Raw genomic sequence first — 21,228 nt, forward strand, 5'->3', positions numbered from 1 at the left:
ATGGCAACCGTTCAAAGATTCGAATGACAGATTCAATAAAACGGTTGCCATTTTTCACTCAGTTGTATTTTTGAGTTCAAATTTTAGGCATTAAATTCTACTATTAAATTTATTTCTAAATTTCTTAGTAAAGTTCTTACTTTGATGTGCATATCAACATATCTTACATTTAAGATTTTCTTCTGACTCCTAGCAGGCCGACCCCCTGAGAAGGCAGCGTATCATTGAATAATGTGTAAGAATAATGTAAATATCTAGTATTTGTGTAGTGTGTGATAAGTTTTGAAGCTCTTTATTACTTTTTGGAATATTTGACTGTCACGGGACGTTTTTTCACTCTGTATGGACAAGCCTGTAAATTTCACCTTCTATTTAAATATTTATTCATGCGTAGACCAATTGAATGTAAACTCACATATGTGTAACAAGAAAAAAACATGTATACCACTACGTTAAGAAATGCTATTTATCAAACTCAACAATATTTTTTAATTGTCATACTTGTAATAACTTTCACAATGCTATAGTGGTATAGCAATCATAAACATTAAAAAAAATCATATCATTGTAAAAACCTGTCCTTTTTCAGGCCAATGTAAGTTTCCAATTAAACCCAGCTACATTTACACATTTATAGAGAATGTATTGCATGCTATTGGCGCCGTTTACAGTCCTGGAGAGGCTTGTTTGCCAAACATAGTTGGTCAGAGGCCAATTTTTAACATTTGGGCCGATATTGTAAGCAGGGCTGTTCTGGACGCACTGTATCATTTGAATCACTTTGTTATGGTTTTATTATGGAGATGCCATAAAAGTCTTGCCAAGCTGTATTGTTGTAAAACAATTAAAGGGATTTGTTGTACAATTTAATGGTTAATTTAGTATATTTCGTAGCTAGAGCCTAAAGTGACTCTTTTCGACCCGGGGGAAAATTAGTGAGGGTTGAAAAGACACTTTTTGCCTGTGTGATGAACTATATTTTTCCTCACATTGCATCACTTTTTAACAAACTAAGCTATGAAATTAAAATACTTTTCTAAAGATAACTCCTCAAAATAACTTCTAGCTCTTCTTTAATTCTTCTAATGTAAATCAGCAGCTGTTTAGTTAGTGATTCAATAATTTCGTCTATTACCATTTTGTGACTGTGCATTATACCGTTGATATGTCGAACTATTATCAAGAATGCAACAATAAGCTAAAACCTTACCTAATAAATGAACCGATAAATTACTTCGATCCATGTGATTGTTGCAATCGAAATTTACAACTGTTTACAGCAGCAGCAGTTTTACTCCCTAGGGACTAAAAAGGCTTTTTACTCCCTAGAGAGTAAAAATGCTACTTTAAGCCCACAACGCTTATAAAAAAACGGCTGTTTTTGCTGCAGTATGACGAAAAATATTTGTCATAACGGTTTAAAACTTAAGTCTTTCTCGATAAAATATTTCTGATGAAAATTACTCTTAAATTAGTTTTAAGTAGGTTGTTAAGGTTATACATTTAAGGTTATTTAATTTTCTGTTATATTCCTTAACGTTATTTAACAACTGTATAAAATTCAATGAGTAGGTTTTTCCTTTGAGGGAAAACAATTTTTACCCTTTGATGTCAAGCAAAAAGTAGGTATCGTTTACATATTCCCTATGTTTCTACCAAATTTTTCGGGATTGATCGTTAGAATAAGAAGAAAATGCATTTCATGAGCAAAAAAATGAAAACCGTTTCATCTTTTTATCGACGTTGCCACATTATGTATGTTTCTTTTATATAGGTTGGCTGTACAAATAAAATACATAATAATCTAAGAAAATTATATTAGTAATACTGGCTCAGACAAACGAAAAGTAATTTATTGAAGATTATTTATTTAGTTAAATAAGTACAAGATGTACGTTTATGTGACTAGATATTGTGATAAATCAGATTTTCAAACCAACAACATTTATGATTTAATACCGTAAGTTATTAAATATTTAACTTATTCATCAGTTTAGGCCTACATTCCGTAAACAACATCGTAGAAACAATATTAAGATTTTACCAACATTCCCTATATTTAATTGAGTGACATAATCTTTTCTAAATGAATCCTACATATTACTCTGCAAATATTTTATTCACATAAGCTAAATAAATATTAATTGTTCACGTTAACGTGGTACACCAGATAAATCGTGTAGAATTTTGACATTCCATTTGAATCAAGGGCGGTCTAATGTGGTTTTGACAGAAAGTTTTATTTTTGTATTTATAGAAAGTTCGTTCAGGCTGTAATAGAAATTCGAGGCTTTATGTATCAAATACCTGTCTAACTCGTCGTCCTATATACTAGCATGACAGGATCACACAGGATATTAAATATGATATTGATATATTATTTATCCTTGTCAAATATTTACCACATTTCAATTCAAGTCTTCTTTCTAAAATGATATACATAAGGATGAGATTGACATTTTAGTATATGAATAATCATTGATAATATATTAATTTTTTTATTTTACAATCAACATAATCCAGAATTCCATATAATCATTGGATTAATTAAATGTTATCAAAGGGTTGTAGATGTAAATTTACGTTGGGTTAGTATAGAGTCAACTTGAAAACTATGGGAATCAAGTTTTTTTTATGTTTTGAACCAAAGAAATTAAGATACTATTATGAAAAATATTTTCTGGCTTCAAGAGCATTTCTAGAATGATTAGTTAATGACTAAATTTCATTTCCTTTTTGCATAAGATAATTGAGTTTAGGGTTTAAAAATCAAATTTTAAGGAATTTGACAAATATTTCACACTTTTTGTACAACGAATATTTTGGAAAGGTTATTGTTCAGTAAACTTTAACCATTCATATAATTTAACACTCTATGTTCGATTTAATGTACACATCTTTCCCTTGCAAAATGTGTTCTTAATCAAATTAAATTATTCTCTTTTGTTAACATGTGTTGTGTACCAAAAAGTAAATAAATAGTGTGTCTTGTTCTCTTTACCATTAAATGTGTGTTCATTTTTCTCTCTCTCTCATATATTTTTCTTATCTCATCAATATTTCCATTGATCAACATTACTCTCTGGTCCTTCGAATATTTCTAATTACAGTTTCTCATTTATTCTCTCTATCTCAATTATTCTCTTTTCCCATCATTCTTTAAATAACATTTTGTTATGTTCTCTACAATGAATCAGTTATGAGTTAGGATACGGTATTTTAGTGCTTAAACAAGAGAAAGATTATCCGTGGTAAAGCATGTAGCACAAACCTGTCTTAGAATCAACTAGGTTGTCCAGTTTCGGAAATAGTTAGCTTTGCTCAATTTTAATTTATTAAAAAAAAATAACAATCAAGCTTTAAATTTATTATAAAAACCTCCTTACACTTTATAGCCAATAAATCCACCAAATGGCATAAGTTATCTTCTAAACAACAGTAAAGTAGATGTTTTCTTTTATTCCATGAAAGTGTGCATTTTAGACCATCAGTTAGTTAATACGAGTACATATTAGCTACTCTAGCTTATTTAAACAGCCCAAATAATACTGTATGGCAAAAGCCAATTTCTCAGTTGAGTATTTAGCTAATTAAAGAAATTAGCAAATGTTCCATTAGACAACTACTAATTGGCTGGTATTTTAATTTACACATATATTTCGGATTAATTAGAAAATAAATACTTAACAGATTTTTATCAGAACGATTTCCTGAAAAAAAAACTTAATTAAACTCAAAACAACCGTAATTTCTATGTAATTTCGAATCAAAAATCTTTTCAATTTACAAATAAATCTTGTATTACTACCTAAAGTAATTCACACTTTTTTTATTTATCAAACCCCACAGACGTGGTGATCAGAAAGCTAAGGAGAAGAAGGTCATTGAAAGGTTGTTGACGAGTCTTCACAAGTCACAAGTGCTTCTGTGAGGGCTTTATAATTGGGGACAGGAAATGCACGATTCACCTTCAATTTGCTACAAACATTCCACTTAAAATATTCCAATTAGAATGTTTCCCTTGGTCAAAAGAAGAGTCAGCCGATTTTAATTGAATTTATTCCCTAATCACATTTCAATATTGCAAGTTTGCATATTTCTAGATATACAAGAAAATCTGTTATAGGTACACACAACCGTCACACATATCTGTCAGGTTTATGGAAAACAAAATGTCTCACAAAGAAATATCTTGTGGTCATATATTGTTTAGACTATATTTTGATATCGAATTATTTAAACTAAAACAGCAGCCTTATGGATCTTTGAGGCAAAAAATTGTTGATACTTGACCTCACCATTTCACACTATATACCAGTTGACATATTCATTAACAATGGTGCTCTCGTCTTTTATGTGAATCGCTGACAAATAAAGAGGGATTGGGTTACCATGTACCATGTTTTTTCTAATACTGATCCTATGTTGTCATATGTATTAATTAATAGCACAATGTGGGTTTTCTCTGATACATCCCATTTTCAACCGTCCAACTTATCTCCAATCTTTACGATTGAGGTGTCATTTTATAGAACAAACAAGTTACAAGAAATGTAATGTCTTTTAGGATTCGTTCCTCAGCTTTTATTTGGTTCTAGAGTCCTCTAAGGCGAATCCAGTTCAACTGAATGACTTTCCTTTTAACGGAATTATATGTAAATGTGGATTGTATTAATAGCAGATCATTCAGTTAAAAATGTTTAACCGCAGTCAGATTCTAAACAAGAGATGAAACGTTTTATAAATGGTTTTTAAAATTTCCTACCTTTGGGAATAATGGTAAACCGATTGGGGAAGGTAATCACTATTTATGGCTTATATCTAAAATCTACGTAATAATTTACTGTAAATTAGTATTTTTATTCACCTAATGTCTTAACCAAAGGTAGAAGGGTATTGAATTATTAGTTTTGCTTCGGAAACAACTATACAACTCTGTTAAAATGCCATTTTTTTTTTCAAAAAGGCGTGCATTATCATTTGATTAACGAGACTACAAACACTTGATCGACCAAACGGCAATAACGTCAATATAAAAAAATCTTTTAGTTTGTGATGAACATTTTCGAAAAACTACACTAAAAACATTGTGCAAGTGATAGTTTTAAAGCTTAAGAACTGTGTTACGCTCTCTGTATTACATGTTGTCGGGGCATAAAATCAGGACTTCAACCCAAGTTTATAAGTCATGTATAACAGAGACTGCCAGTATTAGCCATGCTAAGTGAATATAAGCACCGTATGTCATCGTTTGGCAAATGATCAAACTTGACTAGCCAAACATGTGGCTTTTAGGGAAGATGTTATGACTTTACTCTAATATAATTCCAGAAAACACTGCCAAATGACACATATTGCATCTGATAAAGAACAGTACATGTACTAAGAAAGTCGTTTTTCAAGCGCTCTACTTGTGAGAGGTGTAAACCTAAGGCTCATATTGGTTGGTTGCTCAGTTTGTAGCCATTTGAAGCCAATGATTTGATGCCACGGCTGCAATGTCACGGGCTCGGATCTCATCAGTAGGCCTACTACAGTTCAAATAATGTAAGTTACCAGATCATCCCTTACTTTGCTGAATACGGACAAACGCAAGGCTAAAGAGCATACCTCTTGGAAAAACACATTTGCTTAGGGCTTCACAAACTACGGATAAAAAAAATACGTTAACATTTAACTGCATTCTGACAATAGCCATGAATCAGCACCGGCTGGTCCTCAATAGTAGTTACCTCCTACTGCTTGTATTGCTGCTTTCTTGTTTTCAGCCCTATGCATTTAGCGTTGAATCATGTTGTGCAGTGCTTAGTCAATGGCTTCGGCTACTGAACTAGCAGAATTTCCTACGTAGATGTAAAATTTAATATTACATTATAAATTGTGTATTCAAACTTACTAGATTGATGGTGACTGCCAGATCATGTTGTTGATGTCTCTGCCCCTTCTTGTTCTTTTGTTTTCCACTAGCTGCTTTGACTGGAGGGGGCGCTGGCTTCGGCTGAGTTTTGACTTGTCCCTTCTGTGCAGTTGGAGGTTTCTTGACCGGTGTTTGAGAGGATTTGGCCTGCGGCGTAGTCGCTGACTTCTGTCCGGCTGTTCCCTTTTGGTTGACATGACCCCCTCCGTCTGCAGGCTTGTTGCGCGCCTGCACAATAAATACTGATTAGTAATACACATCAATCCTCTTATATTTTTATTTATAGCATTCCAAGGTCGTTCAAGTACATACAATTTGTGCAATTTACTGTCAAAACAAGGAAGCAGCTGTCTTCAATTTGCCAAATCCTAAAATTAAATAGTTTATTTCTTCCCTCGTACAATATTGGCTCAACCCTTAATTTACGTGTCCTATGTACATGCGTTCATGGCAAATGTGAACAGGTAAATGCAAAGACAGCAGCTGCATGTTAAAGACCAATTAAAAACATATTTGGACAATTTTTGGTTTTTCTCCACAATCTTAATTCGAGTAAATCGTGATCACCTAATAGAAAAAGTACAACAACAACACAAATTTAATTGTAAAGTAAACGAGTGACATAATTTTTAGTCAACAATAAGCAGACTCATGTGACAAAGTTAATTATGGAGTGGTTTCTTCTACTGTTCTCAAAATACCAAAACATATTACTATCTTGAGTGTATAATATGAAGTAGTATAATGCAAAATTCTCCTTTTCAAACTAAATTGCACAAAATAAAAACCCTGCTTTGTAATTGAAATTTTGCTCGAGTTGGAAAAGAGACATAGTCACTGGAGGCACTTTATTGTATACAGTGATACAGTGGTATACATAGTGGTGGACCTTAATATATTTTTCAACTTTATTCTGATTACTTCTAGATACAGTAAGTATCAGTTCAGGTTAGGTTGTGACCTAAATTAAGGTTAATTAATATTTTCAGTGAGCAAAATTAAGCTTTACCTAAAAATTACAAAAAAAGGGAAATATGTAATTATTTATTTTTTCTTGTAGTTGGTTTAAGATTTGCCAAATACACTACATTTATTCAATACAATATACCATTATTGTGACGTAAATGTGAGTTTCTACGTTTAACACTACGTAGATTCTATCCATTATAAATGACTGTCTAGAATGCAAAAGCTGAAAAAATGTATATAGCACGTAAGCATTGCTACAGTTACTATATACTAACAAGAGCCATGCGAGAATTTTTTCTTATTCTGTTACATAACCTAATATATTCTTTTCAAAATCATTTGTATCTAATAACGGTTGAAAAATGTCATAATAAATGACGCGCGTTCATTAGGATTGAGTTGAGAGTTTAACTACAAATTAAACAGTTAAACTCTACTTCAGTGAAATAATGGTTAACCTGTTCCACTTGAATCGTCTTTTCTCGACTTAATCTTAAACGTAATTATTGTTGTTTTTTTCAAACAGCGTTCTAGACTTATTTTAAAGCCCGTGTATAACCCTATGTGTTCAATATATCGAGGGTACTATTATTGTACATTTTGAAAGGATGAATCTTTTGACTGATGTGGTAAGGAATTATTTGGAGGGAGAGCCCAATTCCCAAACATATTGGAAAATGTCAAGCGGGATCTTTGCCTAGCCCGCCCATCACAACATGTTATTGATATCACAAATAGTGTAATAGGAGAATCTGTCAGTATATCAATACTGATTAAAGAATTAAAACAGTAATAATATTACAATTAATTATTGGCCATGTAAAAATTAATTTCAATAATTTATATTGTTTCGCTAATGTTATATCTATACAAAATAGGAATCTGCAAAAATATTTTAATTTTAAATTAATTTAAACGAATAGTATTTAGGCTTTTAGTGAGTTAATTTTTGATTTATCCAGATATAAATTCAAATATTTTAAAATTTACATTTTAAATACTATATAAAATACTAAAAAAATAATTTTTGGTAGTTGCACTATAATAATGGAAGGTTTTGAGTGTAACATTAAAGATTCATTCAAATTGGTTAAGACGAGACAGTTTTTCAAACGTAGTAATTTTAAATACGTCATCAAATTTTAAAAGTATTTAACAACCCTATATAACATATCTTATTGGGGGTTCTACTCTAAATTACGGCACATAGCCAATATTAATCCTTGTTCTTTTACCCCACAAGAAGTAAACATAACCATCAGTCTGGCTTAAGCGTTACCTTACATGGAAGAACTGTCGGATCTTAGGTTTATAGAGTCCAAATCTAATGTCTTTTAACGTCTTATCAGAACACTTTTAACTTATACACTTTGTTTGTGTACCAGATCGAAGTAATGGTCTAAGTTACGTCTAATGCAAAGCCCTTTGACGTTGTGACTACCAACTATCAAACTTGGGCTATATCAAGTTTGAAACAGCTTGGAGAGTTTGGACACCAAACTTTAAGAACAGCACAACTTAAATGAATTAATTGCAGAACCTTAAATAACTAATAGGCTCTAAAATGATGACGATCCTGGTATTATTTTGTATTTATTATAACTTAATTTATATTTTTTTCATTTCTCAATTTCATAAGGCCTCACAGGTTGCAGAGGTAAAAGGTTAATGTTTGTGTAAAACAGTCAGTATACAAAAAAATAAAAGTGACATAGTTGATTTAGAACTGACCCCCGCAAAGATTTAGAATATATACTTGAATTATGTTTACAATAAAATATTTTTCCTTCACAATATGATTTTTACTTATGTATCTTCTCGACACAGAACCACAAAAAATTATGCACAATGAAATAATTTATTTATTTATTTAATGGGTTTATTTGTTGATGTGTATGTTCTCGAGTGGAACATGGATATTCCAACATCGAAAGAGTTCGTGTTATAACAAGTCCAATCATTAACAGCATTTATGTAGTATATCTTGCAATATTTTAAAAGTATAATAACATTGCTATTCGATAAATAATAAGATTATCTGTGGTTAACAACATTAACCAGCATAAACTTTAACCTACAAATAATTTTGTAATATTTTTGCTTGAAAACAATTTGTACATACAGCTATTCAACGTTTTATGCTTCGCTGCAGCAGCTTTAAATTAGTAAACTTAGAAAGTTTTTATCTATTACTTAAACTAAATGTATGGATACAATAATACAACATTAATTTTAAAAGTGGTTTGTTTGATAGTTAGCAGTTTTTTGGTGTTAGTTAGTGAGTCAGATTTTTCTGCGAAAGAAAGGGGTCTTATTCCAGGTGCACCCTATATTTTAGGGATTTGAACCACTTAACCTTAAACTTTATTGCGAATTTCTTAAAATGCCATTTGAGGAGACACAAATTAACAAATCCAAAGTCTGTCATGGAAATTGCATTTAACTACGCTAAATCATTCTCACTGTCAGCCGCATTACAATACTGCAATGGTTTCCAGCCACATAATAACCTCGATCTAATCGATATCTCAGTAAAAGGAAACTGCAGTGAAGACTGACCGTTAGTGGACACGATAGCCCCAACATAGCCGTACCTCTGTGATGACAGCCAGGACAAACTATCCCTTAGCACGCAGAACTGTCCTCCCAAGAAACTCGCCTAACATAGTAGTTGCCGGCAAACAACATATAGTAGTAGGCTTACAGTTAAAACTGTGGGATAAATGAGACATTTCTTTGATTTCATTTACTGTTAAAAACAGTTTTTATAGCTATACAGGATGCAAAGAGTCAACGACGCAATAGCACACTTTGCTTAAAAACCCTTTTTATAGCCGTCCATAACATGCACATGCAGATACAATATCTTTCAATTTGTAATAAAGTAAATTGGTGGTGCTTCAACCAACATTTTAAAACACTGAGCACAAATGAAATAAAAGTAATATCCCCAAAAGTAAAATACTTGTTATATGTACAATTTTGTTAAACCAACAATACTTTTGGATAGGCTAAAGATTATTTCGTACATTAAAATGTAAAGGACTACATCTGTTACAAAACGAATAATAGTTATAAACAGTTTTCAAATGTCCTTTCTTTGTACAACTTTACTAAATCAATAAGTAATATGTTTTATTAGTATTTGCAAATTAAACATAAACCTGCTTTAATTAAATGTAAACCTGACCAATTCCTTTATAAAATAACAACGAATTTTTTAAATATAAGTATAGCTATAAAGGTGTTAAATGACTGTTGGCAATAGTTTTGCTTATTTTTTGTGAAGTTAAAGGTTTAAAAAAAACTTTCAAGAACCCATGGTAAATTTTATTGGTGATTTTACACAAATATCACTAATATTTCAAATTTGTGTTAGAGAATTTTTGTTCATATCACAGTATTGACGTGTTGAGTCCTAATTTATAATGCATTATTGATATGCCGTTTGTAGAAATAAGATTCATAGAAACTGTGAGACTATATTGACTGTATGCCCTACCTTTTTTTCTTATTTAGAAATCATCGTTTGTTAGAACCAATGGTTTGATGTGCTTATCCGGTGAGTTCCGCCATTTTGGATCCGCTTCCGCTTAGCTCGGCGTCTTACCGGAAGTTTCCGTTCGATCCCGTGATAACTCTGATAAGAAAGTCTCTTAGTTAAATGAATTTGATTTCACATCATGTTGAATATAAGCTGTCATTACAAAAACCTAATAACAGTAGCCCGGTTAAATGCCAATTTAGGAGCGGTATTAACATTTAATTAGCCTAAAACGAGGTTCTAGATTTATTAGTTTGGATGCTTATAATCGGTATTAAATTGTGTAAATAAATGCACAACGAGGTTTATATATTAGTATTATTATCACTGTATTTTCTTATAATCCAAACTATTAGTTATCAGCAAAACGAATCCAATTAATTGCACTTTTACCATTGACACTTAACTCAAAGAATATAATAAAACAGTATTACTTTATACAAAATAAAATTATTTTACATGTACTGTACCAAACCACTAAAATACTCGTATATTACACCAAATACTCCTTTTTTGGTGACGAGTATACTTGTAAACCTCTTCAAAATTGATAAGATAGTTTTTATGGGTCATTCATTTCACATTATTTTTATGGTTCATGAGCACTAAGTTATTCTCTCGAACGTTTGGACATTTCGTACATTGCATATTTTACCCTTTCACCATAGCACCAGAGTAGTTGAAGATTTCGAAGATTTTTTTAATAAACCAATAGACGTAATAAACGAACTTAAGCATTACCGGAGTAGAGTAGCCTTACAAACTTTTCTTCATCTGATATAAGAATTGCAAATCCACGAGAGAAAAAGTTTAGGAGGCTAAGCTTGCGTTGTGTAGATATAAGCATGAATATAAATTAAGTAGATTTCCTCAGAGTATTATAAAAATGTAACAACATTAATGTAACTATTTGTATTTGATAAATACCATATTTAGATACTTATTTCTATTAGTTAGGAGAATTTCCCCATACATGTATTATCTTTTGAAACACCTGATTTTTTAATGTTAAGGCTATACACACGTCCGGTTTCTAAAAATCATTATTTGTTGTTTACTAGTTGTTTCTTGTTATTTAACTTACTTTTATAGACATCTAATCAAACCAAAAAAATTAAGCATTGACAATAGCTTGTTGAAGACAAAAAGTAAACCACAAATTGCAAACCTTATCTTGATATTAAATAGAAAAGTTCGGTTCAAACAGCGCACGCTAAACGTTATAAACGTGAAAAACATAAAGCAAGCGTCAAATTTGACAAGAAGATGATAAGTTCACTTTGACTATTCAAATTCAATGCTATTGCTTATTTTATTGTATGTTAACGATGTAACGCTAGCACTCTCGTTTGTAAGCTTTGAGCAGTGAAAGCATTAGTTAAAAGGCGGAAACTTTCAATGATTTGCAACAAAAGCGAGTGTTTTAACGAGAGGTTGTTCAAACGTCATTGTGACTTTACAAAAGTGGTTCAGTACGTAGTTTTGCGATGCGCCACCAGACTGCGCTCTCGGTATGTCAGGCTAGTAGTCAGTGAATGGAAAACCATTTCCTCTTATTTTAGCTTGGCTTTTATTCACACTTAAGAGTACCACACTATTTGTTACTTGGTGCATGTATACTGTGTTTAGTATTTATATTTTTAAACGTACATGGGTTCTTGGATGTGTTTCAATTTTTATTAGGATTCAGTTGGTTTAAATTATAATTATTATGACAAACTAAATGTTAAACTTTCAAGTATATTTGTACAAATAAGTTAACAATGGTTAAAGTGTGTAACAATAATTACAGCACATTACAAGTTTGATTATACTTATTGATTGACCGTAGGTGAAATTTTCAACAATTTTGTATCAAAATTTCAATTTTAACAGGCTTTTTTCATAATAAAAATTATGGTATTTTGAATAACCCGTTAAGGTTGAACTAAGTTATTTATTTCACAGATAGTTATTTTTTATAGTTCCATTATTTAATTTCCATTACGTAATACTTTCACATAATGTTGTCAATATTTAAAAAAATACAATTGACGTAAATCATTTCTGTATTTGGCAAAATAATCACTTTACTCAGCAACTCGCAAAATTAAAGCCGATATAGAATGTTTATGTGTTGCTGATTCCTTGGCATAATTATGTACAACGATATTATATTCTAAGCCACTCAAATCTAGACATTATAAATAAATTGTCAATGTTTCCCGATTGTCTCTTAGTACAAAAACTGTTTTACAGAACACGACAGGTCAGGTTACGACAGGATAACATATCCAATATTACGATCACATCAAGGCATCTGCTAAAATAAAACTGTATATGCAACTATTTTACATTGTTAATGTTTCCTTTGAAAGCTAGTGCCCCCAGCTTTTTAGCTGCTAGGGTAGATCATAGAGCCTTCAGTAGAAAATCCTTTTCCACCCACTTCCAGCCAATCTTTTGAAAAGTGAAAATAGGCGTTGTGCCGGGGCTCGAGTTACAACTAAGACTCTAGTTTGAGGGCAAGTCTGCGCCCTGCACACGGCAGCCATTACGGTATCCAACCACTCACGTAATCCCGGAAAGGGTATGCGCGTTCACGCTTACAGATACTCAAAACCAACCAGACACCACATAAACTATTTTCCTAATATTTTTTTTGTAATTTAATTTTCTTCCAGACTGTATTCATTTAAGTACTACATTCAGAATAGGTACTTTTCACCCACAAGTAATAAGATCTGCAGGGTTTTATATGTAGTTTACGTTTGGGACTAAATTTCAAATCTACTTTTACAATCAAAGTCATTATCTATCTAAACGAGAATATTGTTTCCAAATTACACCTCTTTTGGATAAAAGAATGATATAACTGTATCGTTATTTTTGGTTTTATTATTTTTAACTGCTTTTAAAATCTAATTTTCATACCATGCAAACCAACTGGGAGAGTGTTTTATTTACATATATCTTAATTCAAAAAAATTAGGCTGGTTGTTTTAGGCAACAACTATTAATAATCAGTGAACAATATTTTGCTGTAAATCAGCTCGTTTGCTTAAGCCAAAAGTTAATGTACTTCAGTTTCCTACCCTGAGCCAACAATGCATCCATGTATCAAATTTATTTCCGCCCTCGCTGCGAGAATGGGTCCAGATGATTTCCATTATTTGCCTATAAAAGCTCAATTGACCATCTAAAATTTGCTTTATGTCCCAGCCATAGCATGTACAGACATTTTTAAATTGATGTTTATGGCTATTTGTTTACAAATTACTTAAACTAATCTACTTATACATGGTTAGCTGTTTTAAACCCTAAAGAAAAGGAAAATCGAGAATTATATAATAATATTAATAGGCTATGGTTAGTAATGGAGTAACTTCATTTAAGTAAAATTTAAATTTGATATAATGTAGGGTCCCTTTTTGAATATCATTAATGAAAATTATGTCTACTCATGTCATTTATACTTGTTACTTATTTAGGCAATTATACATGCAATAAGGTATGCATTTACTGTACATTCATTGCTATACAGCTAAACAATTGTGCTAAAAGGTTTAAAATACTAACAAGAATAGAAAAAGAATGCCACCTTAACAAATATACTCAGTTTTACCATAAATAAAACATATTCCCCCAAGCTGTTAACTTGTGTTGGTTAGTCTATGGTTTTACATAAAATGTCTATTGGGTTCACTGAAACTTTCCCACAATATATAAGACTAATAATTACTTGACCTACTTTTGATAAGAATGTTTTAATTTTTTTGTATTAAAATACTAGCTCTGCTCTACATGCTTTATGATTACCTTCAAAGTAAACACTGTGTAATTTTTTATCATAATAGAATGGTTCTGGGCCGTCTCTAACACTACCTTTCACACATTTATACACTTTGCACTTATCAATTGCATATTTGTGTTAAAACGGGTTTAATACTTAAAGTCAAGAAACCACAGCCACTACACAACATGCAAACAAATTGTAAGATTCCCTAGATGCACAGGATAGACTTTGAATAGTTTTAGAGAAATGTTAGCGAATATTGGGAATAATCTATTTTCAAATTTGTTTGTACGCCAAGATAAAATATTCTAAAATGATTTAGTATGTGCGTATAACAGAAAAGGTATTTGTTTGTTTATAAACGTAAATCATTACTAAAAGTTCTATCAAACCAATATCAAGACTGTCTATATTCTGAAGCGATGTTTCACTACAAGCTTATGCTGTATGCACTAAATAAGCAAAGCATTTAATGAAATTACAATAAGTTTGTGGAGTTAAACGTTATGGAGATTAATGTGTGATAACCAAATATAAAATATTTAGGACACTACTATATATTTGTGGAGTCTATTTTATGTCACAAATCATTCAGACAAAGGATTAGTTGCAGACAGCTTCGCCAAAACTAGGTTAGGGATTTGCAAGGCAATTATATTTAGCGTTTAAGGTCGATTGAGTAAAATCTAAATATGACAAAGTTTTATAACTTTTTACATTTTATGTGACCTACTGGAGTTTTGTGCAAACTAGATTGGGGTTTTAAAACTAACATTGAATCTAATTAAATGTGATTCGTTCATTATTTAATAAGTTATGTAGAAGTTGGCTTATTATCCAACTAGCTTCAATTACATATTCATTAAAGAATAATGGTGACCATTTTTATTAAAGCATTAAATTATTAAAGATGAAATTCAATTTAGCAAGGTCATAATTTTGTAGCGTGATCATTCAAAATGTTAAAAGGTCCGATTGACCAATATCTTTACACATCTCAGCGTTGTAATAAATTTATATCTTACAACCATAGATAACATATTTGTCTGAATTTTGTTTTTATCAATGCCTTTTTAATGTTTTAACTATTATAACTATTATTATTACTTAAGGAAACCAACGCGCCCCTGATGTACATTTTAAGCTGGTTATAAACAGTATTGTGAATGTTGGATTAATGCGCGATGACTTTGTCATTACTCTAATACATAATGGCAATTCTGTGTCCAGTTTTTAACCATTAAAACGCTACTCATTTCTTATAGTTTTTAAGTGTGTCGTGCAGTTATTAAGGATTGTTTAGTTGAGATATTGAAATTCTCTAAGGTATGGAGTAATATTTCAGCTGGTTCAAAATTTATCGAATGTTAAACTAAATGGCCTTTACTAATCCTTCATCTTGTTCTTGTGAGTGTGGTAAACAAGCTGTAAAGCAGATTTGTTTCCAGCCAAGTCTAGTGAAGATGTGAATAATGTATACCTGACTGACACTCCTAAAGCTACCAGTGCTTGGAGTCCTTGTCTGCAAGAAATAGATAGAAGAAGGAAGGCACGGATACACAAAAATAACTGGTTGGCCACTTGTCTATCACTAAAACCTTCCCTCCCAACCGATATAAAATGTACACTCAACCTAGCAGATTGGACCACCAATTGAGATAGTTCAATCTGACTCACCGCTGGGCTCTTTAATTCCTCTACAAATACTTCACAAAAATCATAGAACAAGATTCATATTTGGTGGAAGTGTCGATTTCATCCTTAGCTTAGTATAAGCTACTATGAACTACTATAAAGTAATGTGAAAAACAATTCCGGGCTCGTGCCAAGCGTCCTAGGAGAAAAAATATATGTATTTATTTGCATACGTAATGCTCTGTTTTGTAAAAGTGGCCCACCCCTCTCAACCTTTGTTTTATAAAATAAAACTGCAAGAACTGAGAAATAAAAATGTTAATTCCAACCATTTCTATTATTTTCACATCAAACAATACTTTAAACTCTTTTGTTGCGAGATTGATACCAAGACAAGTGGTCAACGCGTACTACAAAGCTACATTGAAAGCAACAAAGGGCGAAGAAAGCTGTCCGGGTCAGTTCTTTGTTCTTTTTAATCTTTCCACTCAAAAGAACAGTGGCAAGTTCTCAAAGACACTCTGCATTCAAGTAATTGCTGTGTTTATTTCGTTTTTGTTCTATCCCTGTAAACCCCTTTTGCATATTTACTGTTTAAAACTGGCTTGAGTAAATGTATATAGTCTTCAGCTTTATGGGAATTGAACGAAATAAGGGACATTGTGATATTAAAACTATTTAATATACTTATTAAATCGAAGATAAAAATTATCTTTGAATAATAAAGTATAAACTTTCTAATCAAGTTTGTAAATAATGCACTAATGTTTCGCAAACTAAAGCAAAGTTTGATGATTACTTCAACTATGATTTTTGAGTCTAGAGGTACTTTCATACATGTATTTCAGCTTAATGCGTTTATTTTAATTGGAAAGTTATTTGGAAAGTATTTACAACAGAATCCTTAAAGAAAACATTTATAATTGTCTGGGAGTACAGTTTGCTTCAAATATATAAACTTAGAATATTATGATTTATAAAATATTAACACGATAAATTTACAAATACCAGTTTTCACACGTATGATCCACAACAAACATCTTCTTAACATCGGTTCGCTCTGCTATATTTTTATAAATAATTTTATAAAAGGACAGCTTTCTTCAAGGAACATAACAAATACCACACATGGCTTAGGTGTGTTCAAACATAGGATTAACAAGTATATTAAGTTAAGTAGAAATTCACATGATTATATTGTTCCAACATCTAATCTTATGCTAATACTTGCATACCACACAACTAATGTAAACACAAAAGTAACACCAAATTGTTATATCTGTAAACGTTTATCTACTAGTAGTACAACTTGGAATTTCTATTTTAAATCCATGATTGTATTGATACAGTAACAAAATACCATTTACGTGATATTTTCAAAAATTGCACACTGTTTGTCGTATAATTATACCATGTTATTTCATAATATTTTCACTATTACACGTTTAACTATACATATTTAATTATTCATACACAACCAAAAAATAGTTAAAAACTATTTAAGACCTTCTGTTTAGCATAAAACAGGCTATTCATAGTACGCAATAAAAATAGTTTTAATGGAGTGTGCTTTGATTTTGAATGGCTTTACTTCTTAATTTATTCTTGGAAAAAGAATAACCTAAATTCAAAAGCTAGTAGTTTTTAATTCTAGACTCTCGTTGTCAAGGCCTTTACAAGAAATAATAAGAAACATTTTTCGCACAAGCATAATAGCATTTTTTTAATAGTAAATCGGTTCCCAAAATGTTAAGAATGAACTGCGAACTTGAAAATATAGGAGTTGTTCATAAACTAAAATAATATATAGCTAAAACTTCGCACTTAACATAAACCACATTGTTTATAAGTTTTTCACAAGTTTAAAAGAGAACGTTTTTTTTTTTTTTTTGTTTTAACTGCTCTTTTAGTTTAAATGTATCTTGTAATCTGTTAGTTTATTGTATAAGGATGTATTTTTATGACAACAATTTTAAAGATATGTTTAGATTAAAGTTGTATTTAAAAAGTTTAAATACGCACATTACTTATGCTTTTTGAAATTTTATTAATTTATAACATTACTATTCTTATTTAGTTTTATAGCCAGTAAAATGGATGAGTAATAAGTGTGTGAGTAGTTCACTCACTTACATTTTCATTGGGTAGCTCGTTGGTGTGTAGTTGTAGCTTTGAAAATTATTATCAAACACTGTATTAGGTGGTTTGCATTGTTTTAACGATGCATAAAATATTATTTTAGATAGGTAAAATGTCAGCTTTTTTCCTACATTTACCAGGTACTTAATGTTAATAAAACGAGTATTTAATTCTATGTTTTACTTCCAAAGTAAATATTCAATATTATTTTTCGTACGAAAATACCCATTGATTATTTATTTTAAATACTTATTGGTTTTACTCTTTGAAGGACATGTATCGAAACTTCCCAAAACTTACTTTCCTCTCGCCATTAAATAAAATATGTAAACTATTACAACCCTCGAATGTAAACTCAACAATTTTAAAAGTTAAAATTTTTTTCTGAGAGCTAAGCAATAAATGCAAAGTTTTCCAAACTACATTTTCAGGTCCTGGTCGTTCACTATGGAACCGTAAAACATTATATCTTCCGAAATGCGGCGCCAAAATACAACTTGAACTGGAACCAAAACATCGCCATTACTCTTTGGAAAAATCACCTCCTTTTATCAACAACTTCCATTTCTTTTACACCATTTTTGCTGTGTAAGAGGTGTTGTATCAAATCCGTTTTCAAATTTTTTGCTTGCATTTTGTAAGCATATTGTGTAAAAAGTATTGTGTTTACTTTTACTAGTTTACTCAAATGTAGAACACAGGGAACGTATATTGCGTGACACAATAAAAGTAACCATAATATTATTCATAGTCTTATAATATTTTAATCTTTACTCTCAGATATATAACGGAAACATGAGTCATCTGGTTTATCTATTGTTGGTACAGTATATCCATGATTTAAATAACAATTTCTTTTGTAGCTATAAATATAAGGTGTTATTACTGGATACTAGAGGTAACAAGAGAATCGCCTAATTAGGCACACTATATTATAGGAGCTATTTAAAGGGCTATGGCCTTTTATACTGCAGGGAACAAATGTGTGCAATAAAATAATCCAGTTAGACAATCTGGCCAACAATTTTTCGTTTGTTGATTCCTTTTAATAGTTTGAATAACAAATCCTTAAGATAAATTCTGATATATTTTTAGTAATGTTTTATTAAAAAACATTGAGTGACGTTGTTATTTAATGTTTATTTAGTCTAACATAAAAATCTCAGATATTCTCATAAACATACCAACATTAATTCAACTGGAGATTTATTGTACTACGAAGTCATTCGTGTACATAATTTGCCCATAATCAACTGTTTTAAAATAGGTAAAAATGTGCATACTTTTTTAATCATTAAATACATACAATCCATACAATGTGTTATTAAATACATAATCATAAATATAAAATACAGCAAGGTTTTGCCACAACACTGTATGAAACTGAATGGCAGTTGCTTTTCTATTATTTTACGATTTGCTCGCTGAACCTTTTTAATAACTTATTGAGAAATGTGTAGACATGAAGTATATCCATGATTATTGTTACTTGAGCAAGTGTAAAGCCTTTAGATTAATAAAACTGCGTATTAGTTAAGGAGGACTGTGACCCTCAGCTGTTCATGCATTAAAAACCACCATTCATATTGAGAAATTATTCACCACCCATAAGTCCAGAAATCAAAACTTATCGCCATCTGCTTTTTTTTTATTGAAAAAACTTTGATTTTAGTCATTTTTAACATGTCAATAAGATTTCATGGTTTGATGTTTAGTTGAAAGATGTTTTATTACTCAATACAACACCTCATTTCTTTTAGGTTTGAAATATATTAAGGAAGGTTTTTATTAAATACCGAATTTAGTAAATAAATTTAAACTCAATTTTTCTTCATTAACCAAATACATTTTTTACTATAGTACCTTTTGATTAAGTAAAATTATTTGCAAAAAGGTACTCTTTCATCAGTAAATTGTGACATAAATGCCTTCGTTGATGGACAGAAAAGCTGTAAAGTTAAGCACCACCTTACAGAGTTGTCCTGGAAGGTACAAACTGGCGTCTCGACCTCATAGATTATGTACAAAGCTGCCCGGACGCTCCATTCTGCCAGAGTCATTGTTTCGACCTAACGTCCTTTTTATGGTAATGGAGGACTCAGAATTTATGGAAGTAATTTTGTTCTGAAGTAATTCAATTACATGTGTACTGTGTAGCCTACGAGGGGGAAACTGGTTTTAATTTACAAAGGCATAGTCAATATGATTAATAAACGTAAAGAATCTAGTTAAAAATTACACCCTTCGTCGAGAAGATACGTATAATATCGCTTTCAAAAAAACCTCAAGAAAGCACAAATAGATACACATATTTATTTATATCGTGTTTCTTCAGAGTCAGTAGGAATTAACTTACAATGAAACAATGAATAAGTCATCTAAATACAGAAATAAGAAAACACCTTAGGGATCGAATAAGGCTAAGCTAGTCAGGTTTGCCCCATTTTACAATTAAAATAGTAATATTTAAGCTATTTACTATTCGAACTTTTTGAACTTGGTATCATCTGGTACGGAATTGAGAATGCTAAATAAAAGTGTTATTGACATTCTCATAAAAATCATAAAATCATAAAATCAGCTTTTTTATGTAAATTTAAAAAAACTTAAAATTACCACCATTTTGAAATTTCAAGTTGAATGAAGATGAATTTTTATCCAACATGGGTCTCTTCTATCTTAACATACATACCAAATTTCATAACGATTGGTTGAAAAAATGCAAAGATAAAAATGTTTATGTAAAAAATACAAAATAGCAAATATCTGGTTAACGAAGCAAAAAAAAACTGTTATTGATTTTCTCTTTATTTTCACCCAAGAAATCACTACGTAAATTATATCCCCACCTTTTTTAAACACCCTGTATTACTTAAATATTACTGAACATTTTTAAAAGGAGCCGCTTGGCTTTTATATGAAATATTTACTAAACCAAACCCTAGACTTCCAGTTATTTTCGTTGGTTTGTATAAGCAGTATTTTATTGTGATTTCAAATCATCGTATGAAAAGATCCATCCATAGTTTTGGTGGACAAATACGCAGTATGGATTACTGAAGCATGTCAAAATACCCCACTTCAGTGTAATACTTGGTTAAATATTACAAACAGTATAGAAAACATTTAGCTAAGTGGTTAAACAAAATCAACATGTCAAGAAAAAGAATACATGTCCAATGTATTCACAACAACAAGGAATCTTGGATTCAATCCAGATGTTTATACGAGTGTTAATTTAATCATTCG

The 21,228-nt window shown here is 30.9% G+C and overlaps 1 protein-coding gene across 10 annotated transcripts in view; it reads right to left on the reverse strand.

Moving 5' to 3' along the window:
* LOC129002832 (neo-calmodulin-like) overlaps positions 1-21,228 on the reverse strand; it is a 106,818-nt gene that overhangs the window by 15,080 nt on the left and 70,510 nt on the right. For 7 of the 10 annotated variants that reach the window (XM_054430919.1, XM_054430918.1, XM_054430914.1 and 4 more), the window contains exons 3-4: positions 15,686-15,727; positions 5,897-6,145 (exon numbers count right to left, since the gene is read on the reverse strand). In XM_054430919.1, the coding sequence (XP_054286894.1) occupies positions 5,897-6,145; positions 15,686-15,727 (291 nt within the window). The remainder of the gene's footprint in view (positions 1-5,896; positions 6,146-15,685; positions 15,728-21,228) is intronic. The other 3 variants (XM_054430923.1, XM_054430922.1, XM_054430921.1) reach the window with 1 other exon arrangement.

The sequence above is a fragment of the Macrosteles quadrilineatus genome, unplaced genomic scaffold, assembly GCF_028750875.1.
Source record: "Macrosteles quadrilineatus isolate MER2022 unplaced genomic scaffold, UCM_ALF_1.0 Scaffold_9__3_contigs__length_116548681, whole genome shotgun sequence".
NCBI classification, from domain to species: domain Eukaryota; kingdom Metazoa; phylum Arthropoda; class Insecta; order Hemiptera; family Cicadellidae; genus Macrosteles; species Macrosteles quadrilineatus.